This window comes from Salvelinus sp. IW2-2015, unplaced genomic scaffold (genome assembly GCF_002910315.2).
Source record: "Salvelinus sp. IW2-2015 unplaced genomic scaffold, ASM291031v2 Un_scaffold2801, whole genome shotgun sequence".
NCBI classification, from domain to species: Eukaryota; Metazoa; Chordata; class Actinopteri; order Salmoniformes; family Salmonidae; genus Salvelinus; species Salvelinus sp. IW2-2015.
This window is the reverse complement of record NW_019944102.1, coordinates 66,087-78,231: the sequence shown is the minus strand read 5'-3', so window position 1 is coordinate 78,231 and position 12,145 is coordinate 66,087. Positions and strand designations below refer to the sequence as shown.

Here is a 12,145-nt window from a genome sequence, read left to right as displayed (position 1 = left end):
GAGCTGCCCGCCAGTCAGGAGCTCCCTGAGCTGCCCTTCAGCCATGAGCTACCCCTCAGTCATGAGCTGCCCTTAAGTCATGAGCTACCCCTCAGTCATGAGCTACTCCTCAGTCATGAGCTGCCATTCAGTCCGGAGCTGCCCCTCAGTCCGGAGCTACCCCTCAGTCCGGAGCTGCCCCTCAGTCCGGAGCTGCCCCTCAGTCCGGAGCTGCCCCTCTGTCCAGAGGCGCCCATCAGTAAAGTGGGGTTATTTTGGAGGATCGCCATTCCGAGGAGGCCACGGAAGCGGGGATTAACTATGGTGGGGTGGGGGCCACGTCCAGCGCCAGAGCCGCTACCGTGGACAGATGCCCACCCAGACCCTCCCCTATAGGTTCAGGTTTTGCGGCCGGAGTCCGCACCTTGGGGGGGGGTACTGTCACGTTCCTGACCTTATTTCCTTTGTTTAGTCTTTGTTTAGTTGGTCAGGACGTGAGTTGGGTGGGTGTAGTCTATGTTATGTGTTTCTATGTTTAGGTTGTCAATTGGCCTGATATGGTTCTCAATCATAGGCAGGTGTTTTACGTTGTCTCTGATTGGGAACCATATTAAGGTAGCCTGTTTTCACTGTTTGTTTGTGGGTGATTATTCCTGTTCGTGCGTTCATGTGTTCTATGTTCTCTAGTTCAGGACTGTAGCTTCGTTGGTTTTCGTTTGTTTATTGTTTTGTTCGTATTGAAGAAGTATTCTAATAAATATGGATACATACCACGCTGCGCTTTGGTCCTCCTCTCTTTCTACCGATGGAAGCCGCTACACCCTCAGGAAACTAAAAAGATTTGGCATGTGTCCTCAGATCCTCAAAAGGTTCTACAGCTGCAACATCAAGAGCATCCTGACTGGTTGCATCACTGCCTGGTACGGCAATTGCTCGGCCTCTGACCGCAAGCCACTACAGAGGGTAGTGCGTACGGCCCAGTACATCACTGGGGCTAAGCTGCCTGCCATCTAGGACCTCTACACCTGGCGGTGTCAGAGGAAGGCACAAAAAATTGTCAAAGACCCCAGGCGCCCCAGTCAGATACTGTTCTCTCTACTACCGCATGGCAAGTGGTACCAGAGTGCCAAGTCTAGGACAAAAAGGCTTCTCAAAAGTTTTTACCCCCAAGCCATAAGACTCCTGAACAGATAATCAAGTGGCCACCCGGACTATTTGCATTGTCCCGCCCCCCCAACCTCTCTTTTATGCTGATGCTACTCTTTGTTGATCATATATGCATAGTCACTTTAACTATACATTCATGTACATACTACCCCAATTGGGCCGACCACCTGGTGCTCCCGCACATTGGCTAACCGGGCTATCTGCATTGTGTCCCGCCACCCTCCACCCGCCAACCCCTCTTTTACGCTACTGCTACTCTCTGTTCGTCATATATGSATAGTCACTTCAACCATATCTACATGTACATACTACCTCAATTAGCCTGACTAACCGGTGTCTGTATGTGCCTCGCTACTTTTATAGCCTCGCTACTGTATATAGCCTGTCTTTTTACTGTTGTTTTATTTCTTTACCTACCTATTATTCACCTAATAACCTTTTTTGCACTGTTGGTTAGAGCCTGTAAGTAAGCATTTCACTGTAAGGTCTACACSTGTTGTATTCGGCCCAAGTGACAAATACACTTTGATTTGATTTGATTGTACAATATTTGCTCATTATTGTTTTCAATATTCTTCTAGCTCTGTCAAATAGTTTTTTGATAATTTCTAGACAACCATTTTCAAGTCTTGCCATAGATTTTATACACTGTAACTCTGCGCCTTAGGAATATTCACTGTCTTATTGGTAAGCAACTCTAGTGCAGATWTGGCCTTATTTTTTAGGTTATTGTCCTGCTGAAAGGTTAATTCATCTCCAACTATCTGGTGGAAAGCAGACTGAACCAGGCTTTCCTCAATGATTTTGCCTGTGATTAGCTACTTTCCATTCATTTTTATACTAAAAAACATCCCAGTCATTAACGATTACATGCATACCATAACATGATGCAGCCCACACTATTCTTGTTAACATGAACAGTGGTACTCAGTAATTTGCCCCAAACATAACACTTTGTATTCAGGGAAAAAAGTGAATTGGTTTGCCACATGTTTTGCAGTTTTACTTTAGTGCCTTGTTGCAAACAGGATGCATGTTTTGGAATATTTGTATTCTGTACAAGCTTCCTTCTTTTCACTCTGTCATTTAGGTTAGTATTGTTGAGTAGCTACAATATTGTTGATCCTCAGTTTTCTCCTATAACAGCCATTAAACTTTGTAACTATTTTGAAGTCACCATTGGCCTCATGGTGAAATTCCTGAGAGGTTTCTTTCCTCTCTGTTAACTGAGTCAGGAAGGATGCCTGTATCTTTGTAGTGACTGGGTGTATTGATACACCACCCAAAGTGTAATTAATAACTTTACCATGCTCAGGGATATTCAATGTCTGCTTTTCTTTACCCATCTACCAATAGGTGCCCTTCCTTGCGAGGCATTATAAAACCTACTTGATCTTTATGGTTTAATCTGTGTTTGAAATTCACTGCTCAACTGAGGGAGCTTACAGATAATTGTATGTGTGGGGTACAGATATGAGGTAGTCATTCAAAACTCATGTTAAACACTATTATCCATGCAACTTATTATGTGACTTGTTAACCAAATGTTTACTCCTGAACTTATTTAGGCTTGCCATAACAAAGGGGTTAAATACGTATTTCAGCTTTTCGAAAAACATAATTACACTTTGACATTAGGGGGTATTATAAGTATGCGTGACAAAAATCAAAATTTCATCCATTTTAAATTCAGGCTGTAATACACCAAAATGTGGAAAAAGTTAAGGGATGTGACTTCTTTCTGAAGGCACTGTATATATCTGTGTTGTTATGGAGATCAAACCCCTATGCACAAACTGAGTCTGGTGGTGAGAGTATAATGGAAGGAGCTAATTATTCATGTCTTATCTTCTTGATTTGCTAGTGTATTTGCTGTTATAGTGATGTGTCCTCTCAGGTCAAAATATCTCTCTTATCTCTTTCTCTCCAGGTTCTCCTGAACGTCTGGATCGACTGTCACACACAATCATGGACAGATCACTGGACCGCTGAGTGCAATCTTCCTCTTTCTCCTCCTCCTTCCTCCTCTTCCTCCTCCTCCTCTTCCTCCTTCCTCCTCTTCCTCCTCCTCATCTTCCTTCCTCCTCCTGCTCCTCTTCCTCCTTCCTCTTCCTCCTCTTCCTTCTCTTCCTCCTCCTCCTCTTCCCTTGTACCTCCACCCCAGAGGCTTCAGTGAACACCCTGAAGGTCCCACCTGGTTTCCAGAATATCAGTGAGACAGAAAGACAGATCGACGAGAGGTTACAAAAAAACAGAGGTTCCAACAAAACCCCTCTGGTCTTTCTAATTCATTTGGTAACCATGATGACCACTCTTTTTTCCTCCTTACCTGGGCACCTGGTGAACCCCCAAGTCCCCCTGCCATCATCGTTGCTGCTTCTGCTGCTGATACAACTGTTTACAACTCAGTGCCCGGCTGCTCCCTCAGGGCCTGAGTCAGACACCTGCTCCACTCTGGTCCAGAGCCGATTCTTCGGCCACTTCCTGTCCTCCTCCACTTTCCCCACGGCACCCTGCTCCTGGACCCTGCAGAACCCAGACCCGCGCCGCTACACCATCTTTATCAAGGTAACCAAACCTACCTCCACAACGGACTGCATTCCCCGGCAGCTCCGCACATTCCAGTTTGACTCGTTTCTGGAGACCACGCGCACCTACCTGGGCATGGAGAGCTTCGACGAGGTGGTCAAGCTGTGTGAATCTTCATCCCCTGTGGCCTTTCTGGAGGCTGGGAAACAGTTCCTACAAATGAGGAAAGGGCCGCCCCGGGCCGGCGTGACGGTCACCACCCCTAACCCTGGCGAAGATGGGGAATTTAAGACAGAGTACCTGGTGGTGGGGAAGCGTAACCCCAGCATGGCAGCGTGTCAGATGCTGTGCCAGTGGCTGGAGGACTGCCTGGCATCCAGCACTTCTAACAGGCCCTGTGGTATCATGCAGACCCCCTGCCAGTGCTGGGAGCCCCCTCCTCCTCCACAGCTCAGCGAGGGGGATGGATGCTACAGGAACGGGTTCTATCTGGAGAACTGCCTACCCAGCTCCAATGAGAAGAGTGATACTGACAGCAACAGTGAGTGGAATAGTTCTCTGGTTTTAGTTATAGGCATTTGTGGAAATGTTTTGGCCAACGTGTGATGCCGTTTTGTCTATTGGAGGAGAGCTTGTAGGCGAGGCATGTGGCTCACTTGGTCATCTTGTCTGTATAGCATGCCATTTCATGTTAAATGGGGGGCCTCTGTGGTCCAGGTCAATCAATGAATGTGTAGGGAGCCTCGTACTCTAACCTGTCAAAATACAATGAAACAGTTATTTAAAAGGAAAGACACAAGTAATTGACATATCCGCCTCCTTATAATGTCCAGACAATTTGAGGCAATTTGTGTTCAAATGACTATGCAGCATCCAGTAAAGTGCTCTGGCTAGGTCACAGAAAGCAGAAAGGCAGTGAAAGATCAGTAGAATGACAGTAGCTCATAGACAGAACAGAGATGGTATAGGGTTTCAGCTGATGGGTTCTGAGCTGAATGACCTTGGCAGGAAGGCGCCGTGTCCTGTCTCTCTCTGGTTGGGGAGAGAGACARTGGATCGGCCTGAGGGAGGCTGGGACTGTGGAGCAGGATCTGGGTGTGATATGGTATAGCTGCAGAAGGGAGATGGAGGGAGGTAGAGATGGGCAGGGAGAGATGGAGAGAGGGGGAACTGGATGGACAGAGAAGGGAGGCTGGGACTGCGGAGGAGGATCTGGGTGTGATATGGGATTGCTGCAGGAGGGATATGGAGGGAGGTAGAGATGGGTAGGGAGAGATGGAGAGAGGGGGAACTGGATCGACAGAGAAGGGAGGCTGGGACTGGGGAGGAGGATCTGGGTGTGATATGGGATTGCTGCAGGAGGGATATGGAGGGAGGTAGAGATGGGCAGGGAGAGATGGAGAGAGGGGGAATGGATGGACAGAGAAGCGGAGGCCGGGCACGGAGGGGAGCGAATGATCTACATGTGTAATAATGGGTAGCTTTAATGGGGCGTCCCTCGCCGCGGGACAACCACACGCACTCACGCGCACCACGCATGTGTGTGTGAGCTGGATACAGCAGTACCACGCCCACACACCTAGGCCCACCTCATAGATTATGCGAGGGGACACCAACTGTAGCCACATAGCTGGAACCTCTCACACTCACTCCGTGTATGTTAGCCTGAGGGCATGAGACGGAAGGGGCACACACCACACCCAAACACGGGGCGGATCGCAAAAGAAGAAGAGGCTAAAATGAAGGGGCTTGGAATACATAGTCACAAACATCAGATTACATGTGCATGAGTTACAACATGAAGTTGTCATGCGATACATATATGCGTTACATCATGAGTTACAATCATGAGTTAACCATGAAGTTTCATCATGAGTTACATCATGAGTTACATCTAAGTGAGTTACATCATGATTACATCATGAGTGGAACATGAGGTTTCTCATGAGTTACAACATGAGTTATATCATGAGTTGTAACATCATGAGTTCATAATGAGTTACATATGAGTTACATCATGAGTCCAACATCGAGTTACAACATGAGTTTACATCATGAGTTACAAACATGAGTTACATCATGCATGTTACATCATGATGTAGTTTAGTTACATAATGAAGCTTATCATATGAGTTACATGATGAGTTATCAGTCAAATGAGTCACAAATGAGTTACAACATGAGTACCATCATATGAGGTTACCATAATGAGTTCATCATGAGTTACATCATGCGTTACTCAATCCGTAGAAACAAACACTAACTAGAGTTAACATGAGCAATTAACAAACACACACACTACCCAATACAAATAAAGAGTTACATAGTATACATAATAGAGGTTATAAAACATATAAAGAACATAAGAAGATATAGCTGAGACAAGTCATGAGTTTTACAATCAGAGATTACATAGATACGGTATAGAGTATAACATAGAATATATATGAAATATAAATATAGAAGATATAAAAAGGAACAAATAAAACATAAGAGATTAATCAATATCATAGAGATCACAAAAAATGAGATACAAACAATGAGATATACATATGAGTCACAACAGAGTAATCATAGATTTATAGAGATAAATAGATATTTAACATAGAGATGGCAACCAAAGATATACATAATGAGATATCAAACCAAACACAACAACCAAACATTTGGGAGGAAAAAAAATATTATAAATATAAACAAAATAAAAATAAAAGATATACACAGAGAGTATAAAAGAGTACAAATAAGTTACAAAATAAAGAAGATATATACATAAGTATAACAATAGAGATATATAAAGAAGTATACATCATAAAGACAATGAGTTAAATATAGAGATTAATACATACATAGAGATAATATGAGTCAAAAACATGAAAAGATAAACAATGAAGTCAAACATGAGTTACATCATGCGTTACCACCTCAGTGAGTTATCATGAGTTCATCATGAGTTTACATCTATGAGTTACACAATGAGTTACATCATGAGTTACAATCATGAGTTAATACAACATGAGTACATCATGAGTTTACATATGAGTTACATTCATGGAGCTCTTAACATATATCATGCGTGGTCACCATCATGATTAGCATATGAGTTACATCATGAGTTACACCATTGAGTTACAACCATGAAACATCATCGAGATCATATAAGAGTACAACTGAGTTCATATGAGATTACAAATGAGTTACATATGAAGGTTACATCATGCGTTACATCAGAGTACATCATGAGTTTACAACATTAGTTTACATCATGAGTTACAACATGAGTTACATCATGAGTTTACATCAATGAAGTTACAGCAGAGATTAATCATGAGTTACATCATGAGTCACAAATGAGGTTTACAACATGAAGTTACATCATGAGTTACAACACTGAGTTGTAACCATCATGAGTTATCATAATGAAGTTACAGTCATGAGTCAACAACATGAGTTAGGACACGTCCAATGAGTTACATCATGCGTAATCAATGATGTCGAAACATGAGTTAATCATGAGTTACAACATAACGCTTACAACATGATTAACAAACCCATGAGTGTACATAATGAGTTACAACCATGAGTTAATACTGAGTTGTAGACATCATGAGTTACATAATGAGTTACTTTGAGTTACATCATGAGTCACAAATGAGTTACAACATGAGTTACAGGATGTTACATCAATGAGTTACAACCATAAGAGGTTACACAGAGTACAATTCATGAGTTACATCATGAGTTACATCATGAGTTACAACATGAGTTACATATGAGTTACATCAATGAGTTACATCATTGAGTCGTCATAGAAATGAGTTACATACGAGTCGCGTTACATCATGAGTTACATCATGAGTTACACAATGGAGTTACATTCATAGAGTTACAACATGTAGTCTACATCATGAGTTGTAACATGCATGAGTTACATAATGAGTTTACTCATGAGTTACATCATGAGCTCAACAACATGAGTTACAACATGAGTTACATTCACCATAGAGTTACAACCATGATTACATAATGAGTTTACATAATGGAGTTACATAAGAGGATTTAGCATCATGAGTTACATCATGAGTTCACAACATGAGTTACAACATGAAGTTACATCTGAGTCACAACATGAGTTCATCATGGTTACACCATGAGTTAAGGACATCATGAGTCACAACATGAGTACAACATGAGTTACAGTAATGGAGTACACTATGAGTTAACGGGTAATGAGTTTACATCATGGCGTTACAGCTACATGAGTTCATGCCATCATGCAGTTAAACCATATTCCATGAGTTACAGGGTTAGTCATGAGTTACAAACCTCATGAGTTACATCGATTGAGTTTACATCATGATTAATCATGCATTACATCATGCGTACATCAATGAGTACAACATGAGTTACATCATGAGTTAACAACATGAGTTACAATCATGAGTTTACATTCAGGAGTTTACAGGTCTCCATGGAGTTACATCATGGAGTTATATGAGTCCAACATGAGTCACATGAGTTACATCATGAGGTCAAAAAATGATCACAACATGAGTTACATCAGGATTCACATGAGTTACATATGAGTACATATGAGTTACATCCATTGAGCTTACACTGAGTTACCATCATGAGTTACATAATGAGTCTACAACATGAGCAAACATGAGTTACATATGAGTCACAACATGAAGTTACATCATGAGTTACATCATGAGTTTACATCATGAGTTATCAACAATGAGTTAACAACATGAAGTTCATCATGAGTCACACATGAGTTAGCATTCATGAGTTACTCACACTAGTTCAATCATGAGTCAAACATGGAGTTACATCACTGAGTTGTAACTCATGAGTTACATCATGAGTTACATCATGAGTTACATCATGAGTTACACATGAGTTACATCATGAGTTAATCATGAGTTACATCATGAGTCCAATGAGTTACAACATGAGTCACACCATGAGGTTACATCATGCGTTACACCGAAAACAAAATCAGATACATGCCATGAGTTTACATATGCAGTTACATCAATCATGTAGTTTAACATGAGTTACATCATGAGTTACAATCATGAGTTACATACATATAGTTACATCATGAGTTCAAATCATGAGTTACAATCATAGTTACCAATCAAATGCGTTACATAACATGATTATCAAAAATCATGAGTTAAACAAAATGGTTACCACCATGAGTTACACCATGAGTTTACAAAATATGAGTTTAAACCACATGAGTTAAACATCATGAGTTCATAGCACACCAACAAGAGTTTACATCAATGAGTTACAAACAACATGAGTTACATCATGAGTTAATCAATGCTTACATCATGAGTTACATATCGAAGTACAAAAGTTAGTCTACAACACGAGTTACAACATGACAGTTACATCATGAGGTTAACATTATGAGTTACACATGAGTTTTACATCATGTATGCTTACATCACTGAGTCACAAAAGAGTTCAACAGAGTTAACATCATGAGGTTACAAATGAAGTTGTAACATCATGGAGTTTACATAATGAGTTAATCATGAGTCAAACCTGAGTTACATCATGAGTACAATCATAGTTCATCATGAGTCACAACATGAGTTACTATCTGAGTTCAAATTGAGTTACAAACATGAATTCCATGAGTTACATCATGAGTTACAACATGATTACATATATGAGTTGTACACTTATGAGTCTACACAATAATGAGTTACATCATGAGTACTATACATCTATCTAGTCCACATGAGTTTTAGCGAAAAGAGTTAACGTCCAATCGCAGAATCTTTCTCATCTTACAGTGATGTCATCATCAGCGTCATGCGTTACATCATGAGTTCTAATGATTACCATGAGTTTCATCATGAGTTACATCAATGAGTTAACATCCTGAGTTAAAGAATAGAGTTAAGAACATGAGTTACTCATGAAGTTTGCAACATCATGCAGGACTTACATATCCATGAGTCAAAACTCCTCCTTCAGAACTCCCGAGATGAGTTACATCATGCGTTACAAGATCATGAGTCACCATCTTATTGAGTTAACCATGAGTTACTATGAAGTTAGGTCAACATCGTCAGTTATTTCTAGGCCCATTCAAGCAGAGGTTGGTCAGATAATGCCTCATGAGTTACATAATTGAGTGTAGCATCATGAAGTTTATCATCATGAGTCACTACACATGAGTTAAAACCATGATTACTCATGAGTTGACAACATGAAGTTACATTCATTCATGAGTTACATTGGCATGACGTTCTAGGAATGAGTTTAACATCCAATAGGTTATCATCATAGTGATAAGCTCACAACAGTGAGGATTACAACATGAGGGTTCATCCTGAGCATCACAAACGAGTTTACCAAAGAACAATCATGAGCTTACGAAAACAATGAGTCAGATATAGAAATTTCCCTACGTTATTTTCAATGAGTATCAACGAAAACCATGAGCTTACAACATGAGATGTAAAATGGCCATCCACAATGAGCCTTACATGTGGAAACCATAACCATTTCAATCAATAGTTACAATCATTAGAGTGTTTTATCCATGACAGTCCACTCATTCAGCGCCATGGGCATTTTAATATATTATTCCACTCATGAGTTACATGCACATAGGGATATGAGAGGATTATCAGACCATGAGTTACAACAAATCCATGAGTTACATGATATCAATGAGTATACATCATGAGTTACATTAGTGTCAGAGTTTTATCATCAGTCGCATTCATATACACACATGCGTTACAGAAGCAAGGTTTATATTATGAAATTCACTGAACACCACACATGAGTTACAAATCATGAGTTAAATGAGTATTAATTCATGAGTTAGGATCATGAAGTGTTACCAAGACCACTGACCTTGGCTTTAGCTATGGTTCATAGAGTACATTCATGAGTCAACAACATGAGTCACAACAGTGAGTTACATGCCATAGTCAGCATGACATGAGTCACACATGAGTCCGGCCTTCATGAGTTGGTTATTACAAACAATTTCAAGTTTCATTGAGTTAGCATCATGGAGGTAAAAACAATAACTCAAGCATGGAGTATATCTACATACAATGAGTTAGGTCTCACATATCATCCCTATCAATCGCATCAACAACATGAGTTAAGCATCCTGAGTTACAATTGCAGCTTACAACATCATATTGATGCGATTCTTTCCCTACCAAAACAATGGAGCATTCAACCATACCATTGAGTTACAGTCATGAGTGTTACTCACCCGTAGTCGTGTTCAAACAATCATGAGTTACCAGATATCATCGAGCTCCCAAACAATCATGAGTTTTACAACATGAGTTACCATCATCGAGATTACATCCAGAGTTACAATCATAGTTACACCAATGAGTAATCATCATGAGTTACATCAATGAGTAAGAGTATGAAGTTACATCTGAGTTAACAACATGAGTATACATCAGAGTTACATCATGAGTTACATCATGAAGTCAAGAATGAGTTACATTTCATGCCGTATAACATCATGAGTTACATCAGAGTACAACATGAGTTCATCATAGAGCTTGCAAATGAGTTTACATATGAGTTTGTAACAATTCATGAGATTAACATAATGAGTTACAGACATCAATGAGTTAGCATCATGAGTACAATCATGAGTTCAGCAATGAGTTACAGTATGAGTTTACATCAGTGAAGTCAGAACATGAGTTTAAAACATAGTTAAAATGAGTTACAACATAGAGTTCATCATCGAGTTACAACATGAGTTACAATATGAGTTTACAACATGAGTTACATCATGATTAAACATGGAGTTACACCATGAAGAGTTACATCATGAGTTACCATTCATGAGTAAACATGAGTTACATCATCGATGTGTAAAACATACTATGAGTTACATAATGAAAGTTAAATTACATAGTACATATGAGTCACAAAGTTTAATTGATTACGAACATAGAGTTACATCATGAGTTCATATGAAGTTCATTCATGAGTTTACCCATGAGGTTACATTCATGAGTTACATAGAGTTACATCATAGTTTAACATCATCGAAGTTTACAACATGAGTTACACTTCCAGGATGAGTTACATCATGAGTTACATCATGGATCACAACATGCGTTCACAAATCAGCGTTAATCATGAAGTTATCATTAAGAGTTACCAGGACATGAGTACATCACGAGTAACACATGAGTTCAATAATGCGTTGTAACATCATGAGTACATATGAGGTTTAATATCATCGAGTTCATCATGAGTCACAACATGAGTTACAAACATGATCATCATGAAGTTCCAATACATGAGTTTACATCATCGAGTTACTCATAGAGTTACATAATGAGTTACATCATGAGTTACATCATGAGTCCAAACATGGTTAACAAACATGAGTTATCAATCAAAACATGAGTTACCAACAGAGTTTAGCATAAAATGATAGGAG

At 40.1% G+C, this 12,145-nt stretch overlaps 1 protein-coding gene across 1 annotated transcript in view; it reads left to right on the top strand.

Moving 5' to 3' along the window:
* Window positions 1-3,082: 3,082 nt before the first annotated feature.
* The window catches only part of LOC112074757 (adhesion G protein-coupled receptor B1-like), a gene marked incomplete at its 3' end in the record, with an annotated part of 74,032 nt that continues 64,969 nt past the window's right edge, over window positions 3,083-12,145 (top strand). The window contains 1 exon segment of the mRNA XM_024141866.2: window positions 3,083-4,216. Coding sequence (XP_023997634.2) covers window positions 3,448-4,216 — 769 coding nt within the window.